This window comes from Macrobrachium nipponense, chromosome 10 (genome assembly GCF_015104395.2).
Source record: "Macrobrachium nipponense isolate FS-2020 chromosome 10, ASM1510439v2, whole genome shotgun sequence".
Lineage (NCBI taxonomy): Eukaryota > Metazoa > Arthropoda > Malacostraca > Decapoda > Palaemonidae > Macrobrachium > Macrobrachium nipponense.
Genome location: NC_087204.1, coordinates 44,475,343 through 44,494,702, shown reverse-complemented (window position 1 = coordinate 44,494,702; position 19,360 = coordinate 44,475,343). Strand labels below are relative to the sequence as shown.

The following is a 19,360-nucleotide window of genomic DNA, read 5'->3' as shown; positions in this document are numbered from 1 at the left end:
AGCTAGGGGGACCAGCTACCTCACTTCTTGAACGAAGTCTGGGATGGAAGTCCTATTCCTGCTATGTGTACAAAACCAGTGAGGATCAATTGTAATGGAGGGCATATATCAGCCTCAAACATCCACTCATGATCTATACATCAATGTTATTCAACTACTCAATTTAGAAACATCTATATCAAAACTACTTTGCCGTCCAAATTCAACAAAATACTCAACTAGTAATAGCTTCAATAAGGCTGTCAGAGATGAGTACTGGATATTCATGTTTCACCATGGCAACACAAAAGTGCTGGCTTAGGGCTAGTGAAGAGGAGGTTTCTCACATTCACCAACCAATCACCCATTAATCATCTGGGGCATACTCCTATATAAAGGTAAAGCTTCAAATTCACACAGGAAGAAATTTTCCATAAAAGTTTTAGTGCTAGCAGATAGGAAAAATTAGATAACTTGAGGTATACTTTTACATCTAGCCAGCTGAATTCACAATAACTCTGCCACTAGATACGTATCCAATCTTCTTTAAGCTAATTTTCAAACATAAGGAACTTGCTGACTTACTGATGACTATTCTATCCCTCTAGGATTCACTATGCTTTGGTTATTACTATTAATAGGGGTTAGTTTTTCCAGACCTCTGCATTTACTATTCTGAGGATTTCTTCATGCTTATCAGTTGCTTGATGCCAAAATTTCTTTATTCAGTACAGAAAAAATTATCCAACCATGCGAGGAAACTAGGTACGTATTGCTTGTAAGTTCTGTATGCTACAGGGATGATTATACTAATGTCATATGCTCCAAATACATAAGCTAACATTCATGGAATTTTACTCTCTACTGTGAATGATAGCAGCATCCTTCATTCCAATAGTAGCAATTATGATAAACATAGCCAAAAAGTATTTTACTTGGCCATCTACTGCAAGCCTTGTTATAACCGGCAGAGTCCACTGAAGCCTTTAATGTCTGAGACTAAAATAAGTACAAACAACCTGTTTAGCAGAGCAACCCCATCTACATTTTGTTGAGATGCAGCATGTCACATTGCCAAGTACCAGTGTTCATTCAGTTTTCTTCAAAGTGTTATGGCTCTAAACACTTGCAACTTTTAGGATGGATGTAATGCTGAAGTCATCATGCTCTAGGCCCTTCATTTACATGACAATCACTTCTCAACTACTATTTCATGTCAATGTTATCTTGTCATTCAGTGATTCACATCCCTAACAAATGCTTTCTCATTGAACATTCTATTCCAAAGAATCTACCTTGGCAGGTTCACAGATTTTTTTGACCTTGTTCTATAAAAGTGCACGATCTTTATAAAAAGCAATGAAAAAATTCATAACATTGCTCTCCTTATTAGGAGCTGACATAAATATGTAAAATGTAACTTCTACCAGAGATACCAAATACAGTACTCAAATATACTACTTACCAGGTGCCTGTTCCAACTCCTGATCCAAAATCAAACATAGTCACTGGAGAAAACTGAGGATCTCTCTTCCTAATCTCTGTAAACACTTTCAACAGTGCAGCATAGTCTGGGCAAAATCGATTCACAAGGTATAACGCTGAACTGTAATTAAAACAAGAACAATTACTACAATGCTACATTATGATTAACGTCCAATAAACATCAACTACAATGAATATTCATATGACTGATAGCCAGAAGTGATCACAGTATTTTCTGGATGTTGTTGTATGATAGACATAAGGAAAATTATTGTAAAACGCAATAAGAACAATCCAGATAAATACAAAATGCCAGAAAATACCCAAAATTTACTAGTCAACCCTTCATGGCAAGAAACTAATATGTACACTTAATACCACAATTTTTGAAAGTAAATTGTATTTTTCCTAACTTTACAAACCTGAGGTCCTTTACGTAAGGAATTACTTTCAGTGCCACCTGGAACTCAGTCATTAGATTCTAATAACAAGGTATTTAGGCAGTAACTGCTCGTCCGATAGTCAGGAGTCCCACCTGACTGGACGTAAACATTCCACTTTGTTTTAGGCCCGTGAACAGATTGAGGGGTGGCATGAGGTGGGCCTATATGTAAAGGACCGCAGGTTTGTATAGTTACGAAAAATACAATTTACTTTAAAAACTTGTGATTTGTTCCTACACGTTATACAAACCATTCGTCCTTTACATAAGGAAGACTTCACTGATTGGTGGGAGGAATCTGAGTCTTGTGAACAGACTGGTGCTTGCCCAACCAAGGTTCCCTCCCTGGTTGTAAGAGCAAGGGGTGGGGGAGGAGGAACCTAGCCTCTGGCCGATTGATCGGAGTATAAGAACTGCAAGACCAATGGTCAGATCTCTGGACCTATTCATAAGAGGGAGGCAAGCATGGCCTCTTATGAATAGCAAACAAGAACTTATGGTCGGAAGCAAGAAGACAAATATACATTGTCGACTTTGTCTCATGCTAGTGACCACTTCCCACCCTGTTAGGGAAGGGATGGATATACACTTCTATACCCAAATGAAAAGGGCAAGAATGGAGCTCAGTCATAAATCTTTGAGACATCCTAATCTCTCTCTCTCTCTCTCTCTCTCTCTCTCTCTCTCTCTCTCTCTCTCTCTCTCTCTCTCTCAAAGAAATGACAATTTGTCGAAAATTGCATTTTTCCTAACTATACAAACCTGAGGTCCTTTAACAATAGGAAGTAGCTAGCGGCAGCTGGAACGGTCGTAAGCTTCGAACAAGGGGAGAACGGTAGTTAACTGCTTGTCCGATCACTTTTGCTTTTGGCCCATGCAAAATACGCAGAGTGAGGGGTGGCATGAGGAGGGACTATATGTAAAGGACCTCAGGTTTGTATAGTTAGGAAAAATGCAATTTTCGACAAATTGTCATTTGTTCCGATACGTATACAAACCATCGGTCCTTTAACAATAGGAAGACTCACTTCTTGGTGGGAGGAATCTGAGTCTTTTGATGAACAGACTGGTGTTCGTCCATCCCTGGAATGCCTCCCTGGTCGTAAGAGCGAGGGAGGGATCCAAGCCTCTGTCCGATTGATCGGGGTGTGCACCGCAGGATCAATGGTCAGACCTCTGGGCCGAGTACTAAGAGAGAGGCAAGCGTATCTCTTCGTACCAGCATTGTAAGAACTTTTTCCTGTACATGAGCAAATATAAGGTAATGGGTTTGTCTCATGTAGGCATCCACTTTCTCCCCCTTGTTGGAGAAAGTGGTGGATATACACTCCTATCTCTAATTAAAGAGATAGGATGGAGCTCTGTTGAATAGCTTACCTGCATCTGACTCCCTTCCAGCGTGGTAACGACCGTATCCCTCTGCCCACAGGTAGAGGTAGAGAAAGATGGTGAAGAGAAGCCAGTCACTCTCTCATTCGCACATTCATTCTCCCAGTCATACCAGGAATCGATGCTGTTCTGCCTGCTCGGGTGCTGGGTAAGCTTACACAACGTGTTGAGCAGCCACCACAGGGATCCCAAGGAAAAAGTATCCAAGGACTTGTGGGCAATATCCCGAAGGTAGAAGGACGTGAAGGTGGTCTGGTTGGCCCAGACACCTGCCTTCAGGACCTGCGCCACGGAGAAGTTCTTACGGAACGCTAAGGAGGGTCCGATACCTCTGACTTCGTGGGCTCTCGGTCGGAGCGTACGGATGTCGTCGCTACCATCAGCCTCGTACGCTCTCCTGATCACCTCACGCAGCCAGAAAGAAAGCGTGTTCTTGGAAACTTCTTTCTTGGTAACCCCAGTGCTAACGAAGAGGCGTCGACACTCAGGCCTGAGGTGTCGAGTTCTCTTCAGATAGCGCCGTAGCGCCCTCACAGGACAAAGCAGCATCTCATCCGCATCGTTATCGGTGAAGTCCAGAAGGGAGGGGATCGTGAAAGACTCGAACCTGTCGTCAGGGATCGACGGATTCTGAGTCTTGGCTACGAAGTTCGGGACGAAATCGAGCGTCACAGATCCCCAGCCTCTGGTGTGTTTAACATCATAAGAAAGACCATGTAGTTCCCCTACTCTCTTCGCCGATGCCAGGGCCAGCAAGAAGAGGGTCTTGAGGGTCAGATCCCTGTCTGACGACTCTCGGAGTGGCTCGAAGGGTCTTCGAGTCAAACTCCTAAGGACGCAGAGTCACATCCCACGCAGGGGGGCCACCTGAGTTCCCTGGGTGGGCAAGACCTTTCGAAGCTCCTCATTAGCAAGGAGATCTCGAACGAATTCGAGATGTCCAGTCCCCATCGAAGTTTTTAGGACGAGCGCCAGTGCTGCTCTATATCCTTTAACTGTGGGTACTGAGAGGAGCTTCTCTCGGCGGAAGAAACACGAGGAAATCCGCTACCTGCTGAAGAGTGGCTCTGAGAGGAGACAGACCCTGTCTACGACACCAACCACAGAAGACGGCCCACTTCCCCTGGTACACAGCTGCAGAGGACTGTCGGACGTGTCCAGCCATCTCTGTTGCTGCGCTACGAGAAAAGCCTCTCGTTCGCAAGAGATGGTGGATAACAGCCAGCCGTGAAGTTGAAGGACTGGACTGCTTGGTGGTACCGTTCTACGTGTGGCTGGGCTAGAAGGTTGTGCCAACTGGGTAGCTCTCTCAGTGCGTCCGCAAGAAGAGCCAGCAGGTCCGGATACCAAACGGCTTGAGGCCGTTTGGGAGCCACCAGGATCATTCTGAGATTGGGAGTGACCAGCGCTCGACTGATCACTTTCCGAATCAGACAGAAGGGAGGAAAGGCGTAGGCGAAGAGGTTGTCCCAGGGGTGTTGGAGAGCGTCCTCTGCAGCTGCCCCATGGGTCCGGCACGGCTGAAAAGAAAACCTGAAGTTTTCTGTTGTGCCGGGTGGCGAACAGGTCTACGACCGGTCGCCCCCACAGGTTGAAGAGCCTTTCCGCCACGTCTTGGTGTAGAGACCATTCGGTCCCTATCACCTGATCCCGACGGCTGAGCTTGTCTGCTACTACATTCCTCTTGCCTGGAATGTAGCGTGCTGACAGCTCTATCGAGTGAGCCGTGGCCCACTCGTGCACCTGCACCGTCAAATGATGGAGCGGAAGAGACACTAGCCCCCCCTGCTTGTTGACATATGCCACTACTGTGGTGTTGTCGCACATCAACACCACTGAGTGTCCACCAAGCGGTCCTGAAACTCTCGGAGAGCGTTGAACGCCGCCTTGAGTTCCAGGACATTGATGTGAAGGTGCTTTTCGTGATGGTCCCACACACCTGCAGTCAGCAACTCCTCCAGGTGTGCGCCCCATCCCTCGGTCGATGCGTCTGAGAACAGAAGCATCTCCGGGGGGGGAGTGTGTATAGGCACTCCTCTTAAGAGGTTCTTGTCGTCGAGCCACCAGGCTAGGTCCTGCCTCACCTTGTCCGTGAGAGCCACGGGAAAGTAAGGAGGATCCTTGGCCTGAGACCAACTCTCCCTTAGCCTCCACTGGAGAGACCGCAGGTGAAGACGCCCGTGAGGGACTAACTTCTCGAGTGACGACAGATGGCCGATCACGACTTGCCATTGCTGTGTTGCCTGTTCCTGCCGAGACAGGAACCGGCCGGCTGCCTCCCTGAATTTGCTGATACGCAAGTCTGCGGGAAAGACCTGCCCTGCTACCGTATCTATCAGCATACCCAGGTACTTCATCTTCTGCTTGGGTTCGAGATCGGACTTCTCGTAGTTTATCACGATCCCCAGATCGCGACAAAACTTGAGGAGTCGATCTCTGTCCTGTAGCAACTGCGAGCGGGAGCTCGCCAGGACTAGCCAATCGTCGAGATACCTCAGAAGACGTATCCCGTGCGAATGGGCCCAAGCTGACACCAGAGTGAACACTCGCGTGAACACCTGTGGGGCGGTTGAGAGACCGAAACAAAGTGCCCTGAATTGGTACACCGTCCCGTCGAAGATGAAGCGGAGGTACTTTCTGGAGGACTGCTGGATGGGTATTTGAAAATACGCGTCCTTCAAGTCCACTGAAAGCATGAAATCGTTCCCCCTGATCAAGTCGAGCACCGAGCGTGCCGACTCCATCGTGAACCGCGTCGTGCGAACGAAGCGGTTCAGGGGAGAGAGGTCTATCACCGGACGCCAGCCCCCCGATGCCTTCTCCACTAGGAAGAGGCGGCTGTAAAAGCCCGGTGACTGGTCCTCCACGATTTCTACAGCTCGTTTCGCCAGCATGGTCTTGATCTCCTGTCGAAGAGCGTTGTCCTTTGCTGATCCCCGGACATAGGTCTGTAGATGGACCGGTTTGGAGATGAGGGGGGGCCGAGACTCGAAGGGTAGTAGATATCCCTCCCGAAGGACGTCTACTATCCAGTTCTCGGCGCCGTAGCGCTGCCAAGTCGCCCAATGGCTCGCCAGGCACACCCCCCCACTTCCGGCAGCAGGTGAGGGGGAACGCCGTCCCTAGCGTTTTCCCTCCTCGTTTCGACTTCTTCCCACCACCTCCTCGGGGAAAGGAGGGTTGGGAGGAGGGATGGTTACGGCCTCCTTTAGCAGACGTCGAAACAGCAGGAGTCTTCACACGGGGCTTGGACGGTGCAACCGTCTTCGCCGCCGTGGAAGCGCTAGCCAAGCTCTTTGGCTTGGCCGCAGTCGCTCGAGATTGCCCAGTAACCTTTGAGACTGCCTGGTGAACTAAGCGGTCACTGTCATCAGTGCGCCGCCTTTCCACCGCAGCGTCCACCATCTCTCCGGGAAAGAGAGCTGGGGAACTCCTAATGGGTCCATTGCGAAGCCCGAGTGCCGCCTCACGCCCGGCCCCCTTGGTCACTCGGGTAGGACTGCGTCCCTACGTCGAAGAACCAAGTTGGCCCACAGGTTAGCAGTCTGATGGGCGAGGTAAGAGATTGCTCTTCCTCCAGACTGGCACAGTCTCCTGAAAGAAGCGTCGTCTTCGAGAGCAGAACTCCCAGAGCCGGCCGCTACTTTGGATATTGTGAGGGACCACAAATCCAACCAAGAGACTGCCTGGAACGCTGCCATAGCGGTAGATTCCAGGGCAAGTGCCTCCTGCTGCGAGAACCAGAGGTTCTCCGACAGGAGCTGCTGCAGGGACACACCTGGAGTCAGCCTCGCTAACTCCGGGTTAACCTGTTTCGGCAGTATCGGGTCTTCCGAAGGCAGTAGAATCGCCTCTGACGCTGTAGAGGGGGAGGAAGCAGCTTAGAAGACCGTCCGGATTTCAGCGAATCCTCCCGTTCCTGAGACGAGATTCTCAACTTGATCCAGGACTGAGTCTGCAAGCTCTGATCGCGGTAACCCCACCATCATTTTGGGTTCCCTCTAGGAACCCCAAAATGATTCGAGCCGGGACGTGGGCTCTGCCGTGGTAGCGGCGATCCTTCCGCAAGGTCATTATGCTGACGAATCAGCTTAATGACCTCTGCAAAGTTCCTCTGTATCTCGGGAGTTACTGCGTCTTGTGGAGTAGGACCGTCCAGTCCCTCCAGCAAGAACAGGTCCCGTGATACTCCTCCTTCAGAAAGAGGAACAGCGGCAGACCCCTGACGGTCACCTCCAACTACTTGCGCGTATGTTCTGGTCGGTCCTAAAACCGTGCCTGAGCCATACGGCGTCATAGCGGGATCGCGAGCGGCGCACCTCTCGTGATCACTCCTCGGTACCTCGCTCCTCCCGGTATAGCCCGAGGAGGTTGAAGGTACGGGAGAGGCAGACCTGACGCTCCCCCTCTGCTCGCTGGCAGGACCAGCGTGCTGGAGGGCTGCTGCTGATCGTCAACCCGCGGTGGCGATCGAGCAGCAGGCCTAGCCTTGCCGCTCGCCTGGGGCGAGAGGCTCGGCCGAGAACGTCGAGGCTGATCTCTAGCGTCAGGCGAGCGTTGCTGGTCACCGTCTCCGCCCGGTCCCATATGGAGCGGCGGTCAGGTGACCTGCCTTAGGCTCTCTGTCGCGGCGAGACCGGCCAGCGTCCTCTCGGCGCGTCGAGCCGCTGGTACCAGCCGTGGCTGGTACCGACGGCCGCGGGGACCCCTTCCTCGCCTCAACCCGTGGCTGGTCAGCGACCGTCACGTCAACCCGAGCAGCCGTTGGTCGCTGCTGAGAGCGTCCACTGGCCTGGCGAGAGTCGTGTGCACGACTCTCGCCAGTCTTCTGCTCCGCGCCGCTGTCTTGACGGCGAGCGAGCTCGGACGTCAAGACTTTGGCTGGACGGTCTCCCGTGGAAGAGCGTCCACTCGGTACTTCTCGCGAACGAGAAGCGGCCGAGACGGAACCTGGTTTAGCGGCAGGACCGCTAACACCAGGTGAGGACGTACCAGCCGAGGCTGGTACACCTCTGGTCCCCGTCGTCTTCTTCTTTGCAGAGGAAGAGACGGGCCCCGTTCCCGAAGGAAACAGGAGGGAACCAGCAGAAGAGCTCCCCGACTCGCCTGAGCGAGACGGGCCCTTAGAAGATCCCGAAGGAGTCTTCTTAGGGGGGGAGGAGGCAGCCTTCTTCTTCTTCGGCTGTTTAGCCTTAGAAGTCGAAGGGGAAGAGGAGGCAGCAGACGACGAAGACGACGACGACACCTTCCTCTTCTTCCTCTTCTTCTTCGCCAGGCTCCGCAGGACAGACGTCAGGTCTTCCATCCAGGAGGGAGCCGGGGCAGTTGCCGAAGCAACAGGGCCCGACTGCACCTGTCCGGAAAGACCTGAGACTGTGACAGCACCACCAACAGCAGGAACAACAGGAACAGGTCCAGGAACAGCAGGAACAGCAGGAACAGCATGCACATTATCTGAAAGGGAAGGAGCAGCAGGGACAGCAACAGGTACGGCAGGCACGGCAGGCACCGCAGGAGAGCCAGGCGTCCTGTCGGCAGCTACCGTCATTCTCGGCACTGGCGGCAGGTCTAGGTGGGTACTCTTGGGGCAGCGGAAGTCCGGGGTCGGCAACACAAAGAACCCAGGTGGCGGTGGCACCGTCCTCTTTGGTACGGCAGTAATAGGTTTGTGTATTGCAGCCGTGGGTGTCACCGTCATTACATGTGGTGTATACACCAAGTGCGGTGGCATATCATAAGCTGGTGTAGATATTGTGGTAGTGGTAGTGGTTACCGTACCATGAGTGACCACTGCCGACCCCGCCAACCGCTGAATCAACCCCTGTATACTAGGCACTCCCTGCAGTCCCAGCGAAAGCAACAGTCGGGTTAGTCAGAGGGGTTTCCTCGCGCCTGGGGGGAGAAGAACCCCACCCAGAGCAGACGGAAGACCCCGAATACAACTGGACGTCCGGGTAGCGGGCGCCCTCCTCCACACTCGACGGATCGAGAGAGGAGAAGGACTCCGCTACCCCCCCCGCAGGGGAAGGCGCGAAACATGGGGGCTGGCCGGGGGGCAGGAAAGAAGACGAAGTGTCCGTTACCAAAGGAGTCACTGGACTTTCCGATGACTTCTTTGGCGGCCTAAGTCTCTTCCTGCCCTCGTACAGCACCCATTGCGCCTCGGACCAATTCATACATGTTACACATGGCTCGGTGCGGGAGCATTCTCGCCCCCGACACCGAGTACAAACCTCGTGTGGATCCACATCCACAAATGATCTGAATCCGCCGCATTTACGCCCCTCCAGCCCGGGACACACTCTACGGGCGACTGGGGGGCGCGGCGAAATCTCCATTTCTTGATCACTCATTATTACAATGAAAAAAGAAATGTAAATGTACTTACAAGCATACACTCTCAATTACACAAGGAAAAAGAGGGCTGATACTCAAAGCAAACGACAAAGCGGGCAGAGCGATGACGAGCACGTCCTATCCTCACACGGCCGAAAGCAAAAGTGATTTGTTTACCTCCCAGTCGCGCGGCGCGCGACGATCGGACAAGCAGTTAACTACCGTTCTCCCCTTGTTCGAAGCTTACGACCGTTCCAGCTGCCGCTAGCTACTTCCTATTGTTAAAGGACCGATGGTTTGTATTACGTATCGGAACAAATATGAATTACTGTATCATAAACTTCATTGTACAAAGTTAAAAAAATAATAATTCAATTAATAAATTCCTTCCTTTTAGCAAATAAATTGTTTTCCAAAATAATTCTTTCGGTAATAAACGTCCATCAGCTGATTCTATACATAAACAAAAGACAAAAATAGATTTTTATTGCTGTAATTTGCTGTTTATACATTAATATTATAGTTGGGTGCTGTAATCATTACAGTAAATCATATTTTTTATCATAAATATGTTCATTCACGAAATAGATAAATTATGTACATATATTATGTACTTTGAGTTCGTGCAGCAGCCAAATCATGAAAATAGAAAGGAATTGTTAGCTAACATACTTTTGTTTGCTGATCTGATGAAGGGGAAAAATTTATAAAAGATTTGTGACATTATAGATATATAACTTAAACACACACACAAACAAAGGAGGCATAAAGTAAGCAATGGAGCCGTTTCAATGACAACACCCTTCTACTACTACTAATAGGAGCAGCCATTGTTAGTCATAAAATGTAAAGTTGCAATAAGTACATGTGTATCTTCAACCTAGTAGGATAGCATGGGCCAATCAATAGTGAGTACCCATATGATAGTCTAAGGTATATTAGGTGTTTAAATTAGTATTAAAATAGGCTGTTAGCCTATAAGTGTTTTGCTAGGTAACACATCTTTGGTGTTTTAACTATTGAAGTAAGCAGTTGGGGTGAGTATAGCCTAGGGCTTTTTGAGGTGTGATAACACAGAGAATTCAATGGTTCTAATTGAGGACCAGAGAGCCACCTTAAAACTACATCCAAATTCCATTCCACTTCTTCAGGCTTGAATATTTTGGAGGAACTAAAGGATCTGATCAGGTCGCTGATGTCCTGATTTGACGAGATGTTGAGGCCTCTATGCTTCAATACTGATGTAAGCATGGCCCTATATCCTTTAATAGTCTAAGTGGCCAACTTCTTGGAGTCCCTCAGAAATAACAAAAATTCCTCAATTTCTGTTATAGATGTTTCAGAATAAGATATCTATGTCATTTGCACCTTGACCTAAAGACTCTCCACTTGAAATGGAAGAGCTTGGCAGAAGACCTTTTTTCTGCAGCTAGCAATAGCTTCTGACGCCCTTCGCGAAAAACCTTTTGCTCTGACGAGGTTCCTGACAGTCTGAATCCTGTCAGGGCCAGAGTAGACAATCCTTGGTGATATTGGTTGAAATGGGGTTGTCTTAGAAGCAATGGATTTTGTGGAAGTAGTCTGGGAAAATCCACTAGCAGACTGAGAAGGTCTGGGAACCACTCTTTCCTGGGCCAGAATGGAGCTGCTAGGGTCATTGTCACATTCTGGTGTGATTGAAGCTTGTTTAATACCTCTCTTATCATCTTGAAGGGTGGAAAAGCATAAATGTCTAGTCCTGTCCAATCTAGCAGCATTGAATCTGTTCTCCACGCTAGTGGTTCTGGAATTGGAGAACAGAAAATAGGGAGGTGATTGTTCCTTAATGTGGCGAACAAGTATATTGATGGTCTTCCCCAAAGCTTCCAGAGGTACTGACACAATCTCTTGTTCAGAGTCCATTCTCTCGGCAAAACCTGATTCACACGACTCAGTTCGTCTGCAATAACGTTCATTTTTCCTTGGACGAATCTTGGAAAAAGGGTGATCCTCTTCTCGTTCGTCCTGGTGAGGAGATCTTCGGCTATCTTGTTAAGAGAGAATCAATGGGTCCCTCCCTGCTTCAGTACGTATGACAATGCTGTGGTGTTGTTCGAATAGATCGTTATGTTCCTTTCAGTGACAATAGGGTCGAACGCTTGTAGTCCTAAGAGGATGGCTTTCAATTCTTTCACATTGATGTGTAAGGTCTTTTCTCGTTTTGTCCACAGACCTGATACTCTCGTCTCCTGGAAGGGCTCCCCATCTGCTGTCACTTCAGGAAGAACTGAAGTGACCTAACGTGTAGGCGTCCTAACCTGACAACTCAACTTAAGCCAGGGTCCCGGGGAGGGCTCATCCATTCGAGGGCTGAGTAGGACGGGTGAAAAAAAAATTGTTGGACTGTCGACAGGCACGACTCTATCCTCTTTGGGGAGAGAAAAGCCCGAAAAGCTAGAGTCTAGTATCATCCCTAAAAAGAGAATCCTCTGAGTTGGAATCAATTGGGACTTCTCTGTGTTTATTAGAATACCCAATTGTTGTGTCAAAATAAGTGTCTTCTTTAAGTCCTTCACACACCGATGACTGGATCTGGCTCTCAGGAGCCAATCGTCTAAGTAAAAAGCTGTGTTGATCCCCATCAAATGCAGCCATTTTCCTAGGGGAGCGAGAATCCAAGTAAATACTTGAGGGGCGGTTGACAGTCCGAAGCAGAGGGCTCTGAACTGGAAGACTCTTCTTGAAGACGAATCTCAGGAACAACCCTGGAGTTCTGATGGATGGGGACATGGAAGTATGCATCCTTCATGTCGAGAGTTACCATTCAGTCACACGGTTGGATGGCCGACATCATCGATCAACTGGTTTCCATTCAGAATTTTGTCTTCCGGACAAAGAAGTTCAGAGAGCTTACGTCCAACATAGGTCTCCATCTCCTTGATGCCTTGGGGACTACGAAGAGCCTGTTGTAGAATCCTGGGGAGTTCTTGTCTGATACCTACTCTATGGCTTCTTTACTGATGAGTTCTTCTATTTCTTTGGCTAAAGCCAAAGCTCTTGTTGACCCTGTCAAGTATGCTGTCAAACAGACAGGTGTATTGGACAGTGGTGGATCCTGCGTAAATGGGATCACATATCTCTCTCGAAGTACCTGTATTACCCACTGTTCTGCTCCTCTTAGACTCCCTTCCTCCCAGTAGTCGTGGAGTCTCAGCCCCACAGGTGTGTGAAGGACCTTTCGTTCATTTCTCTGCTGTTTTAAAGGGAGGTTTCTTGGTAGACTTAGAAGTAGTTCGTAGGTTAGTCCTTGGTCTATGCTGCCACCTCGACTTGCCTCCTCGAAAGGGGTGCTTTTGTAGAGGGGAAGCTTTAGCTCCCATCGCTGGAGGTTCCTTAGGCCTTTTCGCTGACTGAGAAAGAAGGTTATTAGTAGACTCTTTCTCTAGGTCCGACAGTACAGGCAGTCCCCGGGTTACGACGGGGGTTCCGTTCTTGAGACGCGTCATAAGCTGAAAATCGTCGTAAGCCGGAACATTGTCAAAAATCCTAAGAAAACCTTACTTTTAATGCTTTAGGTGCATTCAAAACTATGTAAACTTCATTCTTATTGCATTTTTCATTAAAAAAACCTTTAAATATTAATTATTTTGCATTTTTGATGTCATATTTCATCTGCCAGATCAGCATTTGTAGGCGTCGTAACTCTGGAACATGTGTTGTAACCCTGGAACATGCGTCGTAACCCTGGAAATAATTTCTGATGAATATAATTGAAAAGCGTCGTAACCTCAGAATGTCGTAAGCCGAGACTGTCGTAACCCGGGGACTGCCTGTACCTGTTAAATAGTTTCTTCTGGGAACAGGTGAGACTTACTCAAGGGGGAGAACAACAAAGCTGATTTTTGGTTCGTGGTTACTCCTCGAGATGTGAAGGAGCACCACCGTTCTCTCTCCTTGAGTACTCCCATAGTAAATAGAGCGGCCAACTCCCCTGAACCATCTCTAACTGCCCTGTACGCACAGGACAAAACATTGAGCCAGTCCGCAGAAAAATCTTCATCCAGAGACTGGCAATCTTCTATTTTTCTGGCTAACGCTGCAATTGTCCAATCCAGAAAACTGGAGACTTCAATCACTTTGTACTAGTTCTCCACCAGGTGAGCCAACTCGGGTGAAGAGAACAACACTTTCGCAGCCGAGAACGCTGCTCTTCTGTGCGAATCCACGAGGCCGGAGAAGTCTCCTTGGGAGGAAGCAGATACTCCCAAGGAAGGAACCTCTCCTGTTGCATAAAACCTGTAGGTTTTATTCTGCAGCTTTGACGGAGAGTAGGCGAACGAAGCCTTGCCTGACTCCATCTTCTTAGCAGGCCACTCTTCTACTTCCTTCAGTGCTTTCTTCGAGGAATGAGAGAGAACTGGTTTTGGTAAACTCAAAGGTACTGATCTCCTCTCCTTCACGAACATCGACGGAGGAGAAGGAGGCGAAGCTGGCTCAAAACAATCCGGATATGTCTGTAAAGGAACCTTAACAGACTAGAATAAGCTGAAGAAGCTACGTCGACAAGTCGGCGACTGACCGTTGGCAAACCCCATCCAAGTCTCCCTTCGACACGACACTGACGCTTGGCCCAACACTGGCCTTTTCACTTGACTTCTCTACAAAGGCACGAAAAGACATCCCTAAATCCATAACGGATTTTGCCAACAACTCATATTTCTTGCCCATTTTGGACTCTTAACATGGAAATGGTGTTAGAATCAGAAACATGGGATACCTGGACTGGAGTAACTGGTATCGATAGGAGAAATATTAGATAAAAGGGGAGAAGATAGTGACGGTTTGTTCGCCTCTAAAGGCACAGGAGTTGTCTCTACTCTAGCTTTACTACCCGCTGTAGAGCTGCTTTCCTTTTCCTATCTTTGTCCATTTTATCCAAATGAGCTTGAAAAGTCTTCCAACCTTGTTCATCTCAACTACGGCACTCATCACAAGTTAATTCCTTGCTTCAGCACCCCTACCCCTAAATTTAATACATTTGGAGTGCAGATCATAACATAGTTTAGCTGATATAGTTTTGCAGCCACTGCTGCAAAACCTAACTGACGATGAACTAGCATCAGACATCTTCGCAATAACCTGCTAATAACAAGGCAGCTAATTGATGAGGCAAAAAAACCAACCAAGAAATAGTACATCACCAAAAAGATACAATCCAAAATGGCGACGAAAGTCGACTGCAACAAAAAACCAAAGGTGTTACTCCATGGACGGCAGAAAACAAATTGACAATAATTAGCTCAGCAGTAGCGGGTATTCCGGAAAGTGGGCATGACCTGTATCACCTACACGAATGATGGCAGCTCCGCCGCCGCCAGGAAATTTGAATTTTCGACTGCCAGGTAAGAAAGCTTACAGCTAATGTAATTGTTTGGTAAGTCATTTATGTGAAATAACACATTACCAAAGTTAACAACAACTCTCCTTACTTGTAATTATTATAATTGATAGCTTTCCAACTGTATACTCCAGTTTTCATTTTATGATTTATTTTTGATTGCCGAACATCTAGTAATTGCTTTCTTTCTTCTGGGGATATTTCTGGTGACAATGGATCAATTTTCTCTGAAAGACATAAAATAATCAGTAAAACATGAGATTCTACAAAATTTGAGGTTTTATGTAACTACTTTTATTTACAAAGAAATAACAACCTTTCTATGATAAGAGTAGCTGCAGAAGTCAATAACAGCTGAACAGAAAATGTATTTTACAAAAAATTTTTTCCATACAACACCATTACATACTTTTACATAGCATTTCACTCGTCTGCAGAAATCCTTATACACTCCACATTAAAAAAAAGGAAATTTTTATAAAATAAAATTTTACATAATACCGTAATATACTCGAGTACGTGCGATCTCACATATCATGCGACCCCCAAATTTTCACCAATAAACAGTGGTTTTGTCATGTATCTCATGTATCATGCGAGTTCCTTTTCCGAGAGCGTCAGTTCATAAGGTTGGTGGTTTGGCGTGCTAATGGCCGAGTCATTCAGATGTGTGCTGCTGCTAGTCAAGTTACGGTAATTTTCTTACTAATCTCGAGAATTTAATAGAAAATCTCAAGATTAAAAAAGAATCCCAAGATAATAAAATAATTGTAAAAATAACACACCTTTGAGTCGTAAATCATTCTCTCTCTCTCTCTCTCTCTCTCTCTCTCTCTCTCTCTCTCTCTCTCAGGAATAAATACTGTAATTTGAATCTTTCACCAACGGGTATCGGTAAATGTGTAGACATTGTGTGCGTGTTTAAAAAAATGTGCAGTACACACATTCCGATGTTTCGGTTTTTGGAATTTTTCAGATTTCGGAAATGTGAGGTCAGATGTATAATCAAGCAAACATCACTACTGCAGGAAAAACATTTTTTCCCTTTATGTTTTTCATTATTGTTATTTATTAATTACAGTTTATTTAAATAAAATATTAATATAATACTGTTAAATGAATGTGAGATAACTAAGATCACCTATAACAAAATAGTGGGACGATTAATATCATATGTTCACTAATAGCTATTATTTTCAAAACAAACATTCCGTAAAACGCAAAAAAAATATATGTACATGACAATCAAATATAATAATGTTTTGCAGTTCAACTTGTGAATTTTTAACAATAAGTATGACTATATAATATATTTTTCGCATATCGATCTTGAAGTTGAAGAGTCGTAAAATTTTGAGGATGGTCCGGGAAAAGGATTTGTACTTCATGATTACGTATCGCTACAACACCATGTGGGATTTTCATACCATATATTGATGACGCATCGCTACGACACACTGGTATTTTTCATACCACTATACATTAAAGTTTAAAATTACTCATATTATATTATTGTTTTCACGAAGAAATAATTATATAAAGAAAATTATTGAGTAATTTTTGCCGTCAGCAGTCAGAAAATCACGAACATGGTAACGTTCAAAACTAGTGCCCTCCACGGCATATGTCTATAAATAGAACAGAAGCAGAGGGCATTCATTGGATAACAGATCTCCATGGCTACCAACCAACCAATCAGGTGTTAGTTATTACTACTCTGTGAATTTCTTAGAATGAACGTTTACACGCGAAGCTAACGGTGATGTGTGTGTTTTGCATACAATACGTAGTTTTAGTTTTTATTAGTGTAAGTAATTTTACTGATTACATGAAGAATAGAATGATTCCTTCTCATTACTTTGAATGCAAAATGGTTTGAAGATTCTTCCGCAAAAAGAAAAGAAAAACAATTTCTTTAGAAGATGATACCTATTTACTAAAGTGGTTGACATAGCTTTAAAACAAAATTCAGCTCTTTAATCTCTGGAAAAATGTTAATCTTTCTGTCTGCTGGTCACAACCTTTATATCCCCGGCGACTAACAACAACTGTTTTGGTCCTCCCACGTGTTTGATCGCATATCTGCCAAATTTATAACAACAACAGAGATAAAACCATTTCTCCCATTACAGATATCAAATATTATCTTTTCCGTTACGCAGAATTCTAGATAAATTACGTAAGTTCACGATTGATAAAGTTTTTTTATGTAATAACAAGAAACGGAGTCAGATTTTCTATACCATGGCATCTCATTTTGGTGCTGTTGCAAATATTTCAACCAGTTCCACGTGCCTTTAAATCCATACTGACTGTACAGCCTGGAGGCAGTTCTCCCTTCTACACATATCTTGATTTCTTAATATCGTAGGTATAGAATAAATTGGTGAGCAAGGAAATATGAAATAAAGCATAACAGAGTAAGTTTGACGAGTGAGAAAATAAACAATCGTATACAAACAGATTCTCTCTCTCCCTCTTTCTCTCTCTCTCTCTCTCTCTCTCCCTCTCCTCTCTCTCTCTCTCTCTCTGACAAAATAATAGATAAGAAACAATGACTGAATATTGCTTGAATGCGATATGGCAAAGTTTTGGCCTGACTGAAGTGTGGAGTGACTTTGACACCCACTACAAGTTATTCCTGGTCATCTCACAGCCATGGATAGACATCAACTTCACAGCCGAGAAAGGGCAATTGTATACAAAATAATTAGGTATGGAAAATTGCGAAATGGCAGGGCCTATGCTGTCCCATAAAAAAAGCTCTCGCTTGGACAGCTGAGGATTTAGGTGAGAGAGAGAGCAGGGCCGAATAGGAAGGAGATTAAAGTACCTGGGAATGAAAACCCCTTATAATCTTATAATTATAGCCTCGGGTTTGTCTCAAGGACATTCAAAGGTCTGTCAAACACGGGCAGTTGTTGTTATTGTAAAATTCAGCATAAGGGCAAGATCTTTAAAAGCCACGCCAGAGCTCGCCACGGTGGCAAGACTATACCTTCCATATGAAGATGAAATGATCAAAAGATCTGGAAGATGACGAATATGACTGCCTTGATGGCGAAGAATTCAGAGCAGTATTTGATGATACGGACACGGAGTGAGCGACTTTGGAGGATTTTAGGTTGATTAATTTTATGCATTTTTTTTACTTTAATAAATTTTCACTTGACTGCGTATCCTAAAATAAAAATAATAGTTCAAGTAACAAATGTTTCTTTTACCGAGTAAAACAAAAACCAAAATAATGCAAATGGCTCACGATCGCTCTTTTGTATTTTAAAATACAATAGTAATATGAGAATGCATACAATATCACTGGATATAGTAAAGTACAAGTAAAGCATGACTTTTTAAAAGATCTACTGTTTTCCTCCGGTAGTAACTATCGCAATCTGCCGATTTGGGAAAGCATAGAAGGTACGCTAATTTTATACCGCGTGTATGATGCGACCCCTTTAAAATTAGCTTCAAAATTAGGTTTCAAAAGTCGCATGATATGCGAGTATATACGGTACTTATGCAGTAATTACTTAGCTAACAATTTCTTGCCTCGGGAGCTTGAAAATTAAAAAAAATTAGCAAGTAACACTTTACAGATTTAGTGCAGGTTATAGGACCCACCCAGCAACGGGAATACCAAGTACTACTAGCAGACCACTTCATTCCATTTATGCCATATGTCCATCTTTGGGGACGTGAGAGGGCTCTATCCGTAATTACTGGGTAAGTATTAAATCAAATTTTATTTTATAAAAAAAATGTCATTTTTATATAAGTAACTTACTCAGTAATTACTTAGCTGATTCTACAGTGAACGAAGTGGGATACATGGACATATTCTACTCCAAAACATTAAGTGATACAATGAAATGAAGCAGAAAGACTTGCTAGCACTGAGTACAATACTTATGTTCTTGACTAGTTGAGAGAGCCTACAGTAGCATACTGCCTCTGGTTGTTGCTCAACTTAACCTTTAGCAGCATGGCAGTTAAGCCAGGAGCACCTCTACTTAAGTGGGAGCTCTGAAAAAAGGCCCTTCCTTTCTGTTAACACCTAGATACCCCCAAGCCTCTCCACGTGTGAGCATACCATCCTTAATGGTGTCTCTGAAGTGATTGTTCAAGAAGGTACAAAAGGTGGAGGGATTCTAGGGTAATTCATCAATCCCTTACAGCAAACCAAGAACCATAATTGGAACTCAGAATGGAGTAACAAGGGACGTAATAAAGTTTTGATGAGTCCGAAAAAATCTAGCCCTTCCCTGACCATATCAAACGGTGGAAGAGCATAGCAGTACAAGTAGAAACAATCTTATAAAATGGTGTCTAAGGCCCTTTTTACTGTTCCT

General features: G+C 45.6%; 1 protein-coding gene across 1 annotated transcript in view; it reads right to left on the bottom strand.

The window, feature by feature from the left end:
- LOC135223963 (methyltransferase-like protein 17, mitochondrial) overlaps positions 1-19,360 on the bottom strand; it is a 45,614-nt gene that overhangs the window by 11,581 nt on the left and 14,673 nt on the right. Inside the window, exons 6-7 of the mRNA XM_064262885.1 lie at positions 15,100-15,235; positions 1,445-1,585 (exon numbers count right to left, since the gene is read on the bottom strand). Of these exons, the coding sequence (XP_064118955.1) occupies positions 1,445-1,585; positions 15,100-15,235 (277 nt within the window). The remainder of the gene's footprint in view (positions 1-1,444; positions 1,586-15,099; positions 15,236-19,360) is intronic.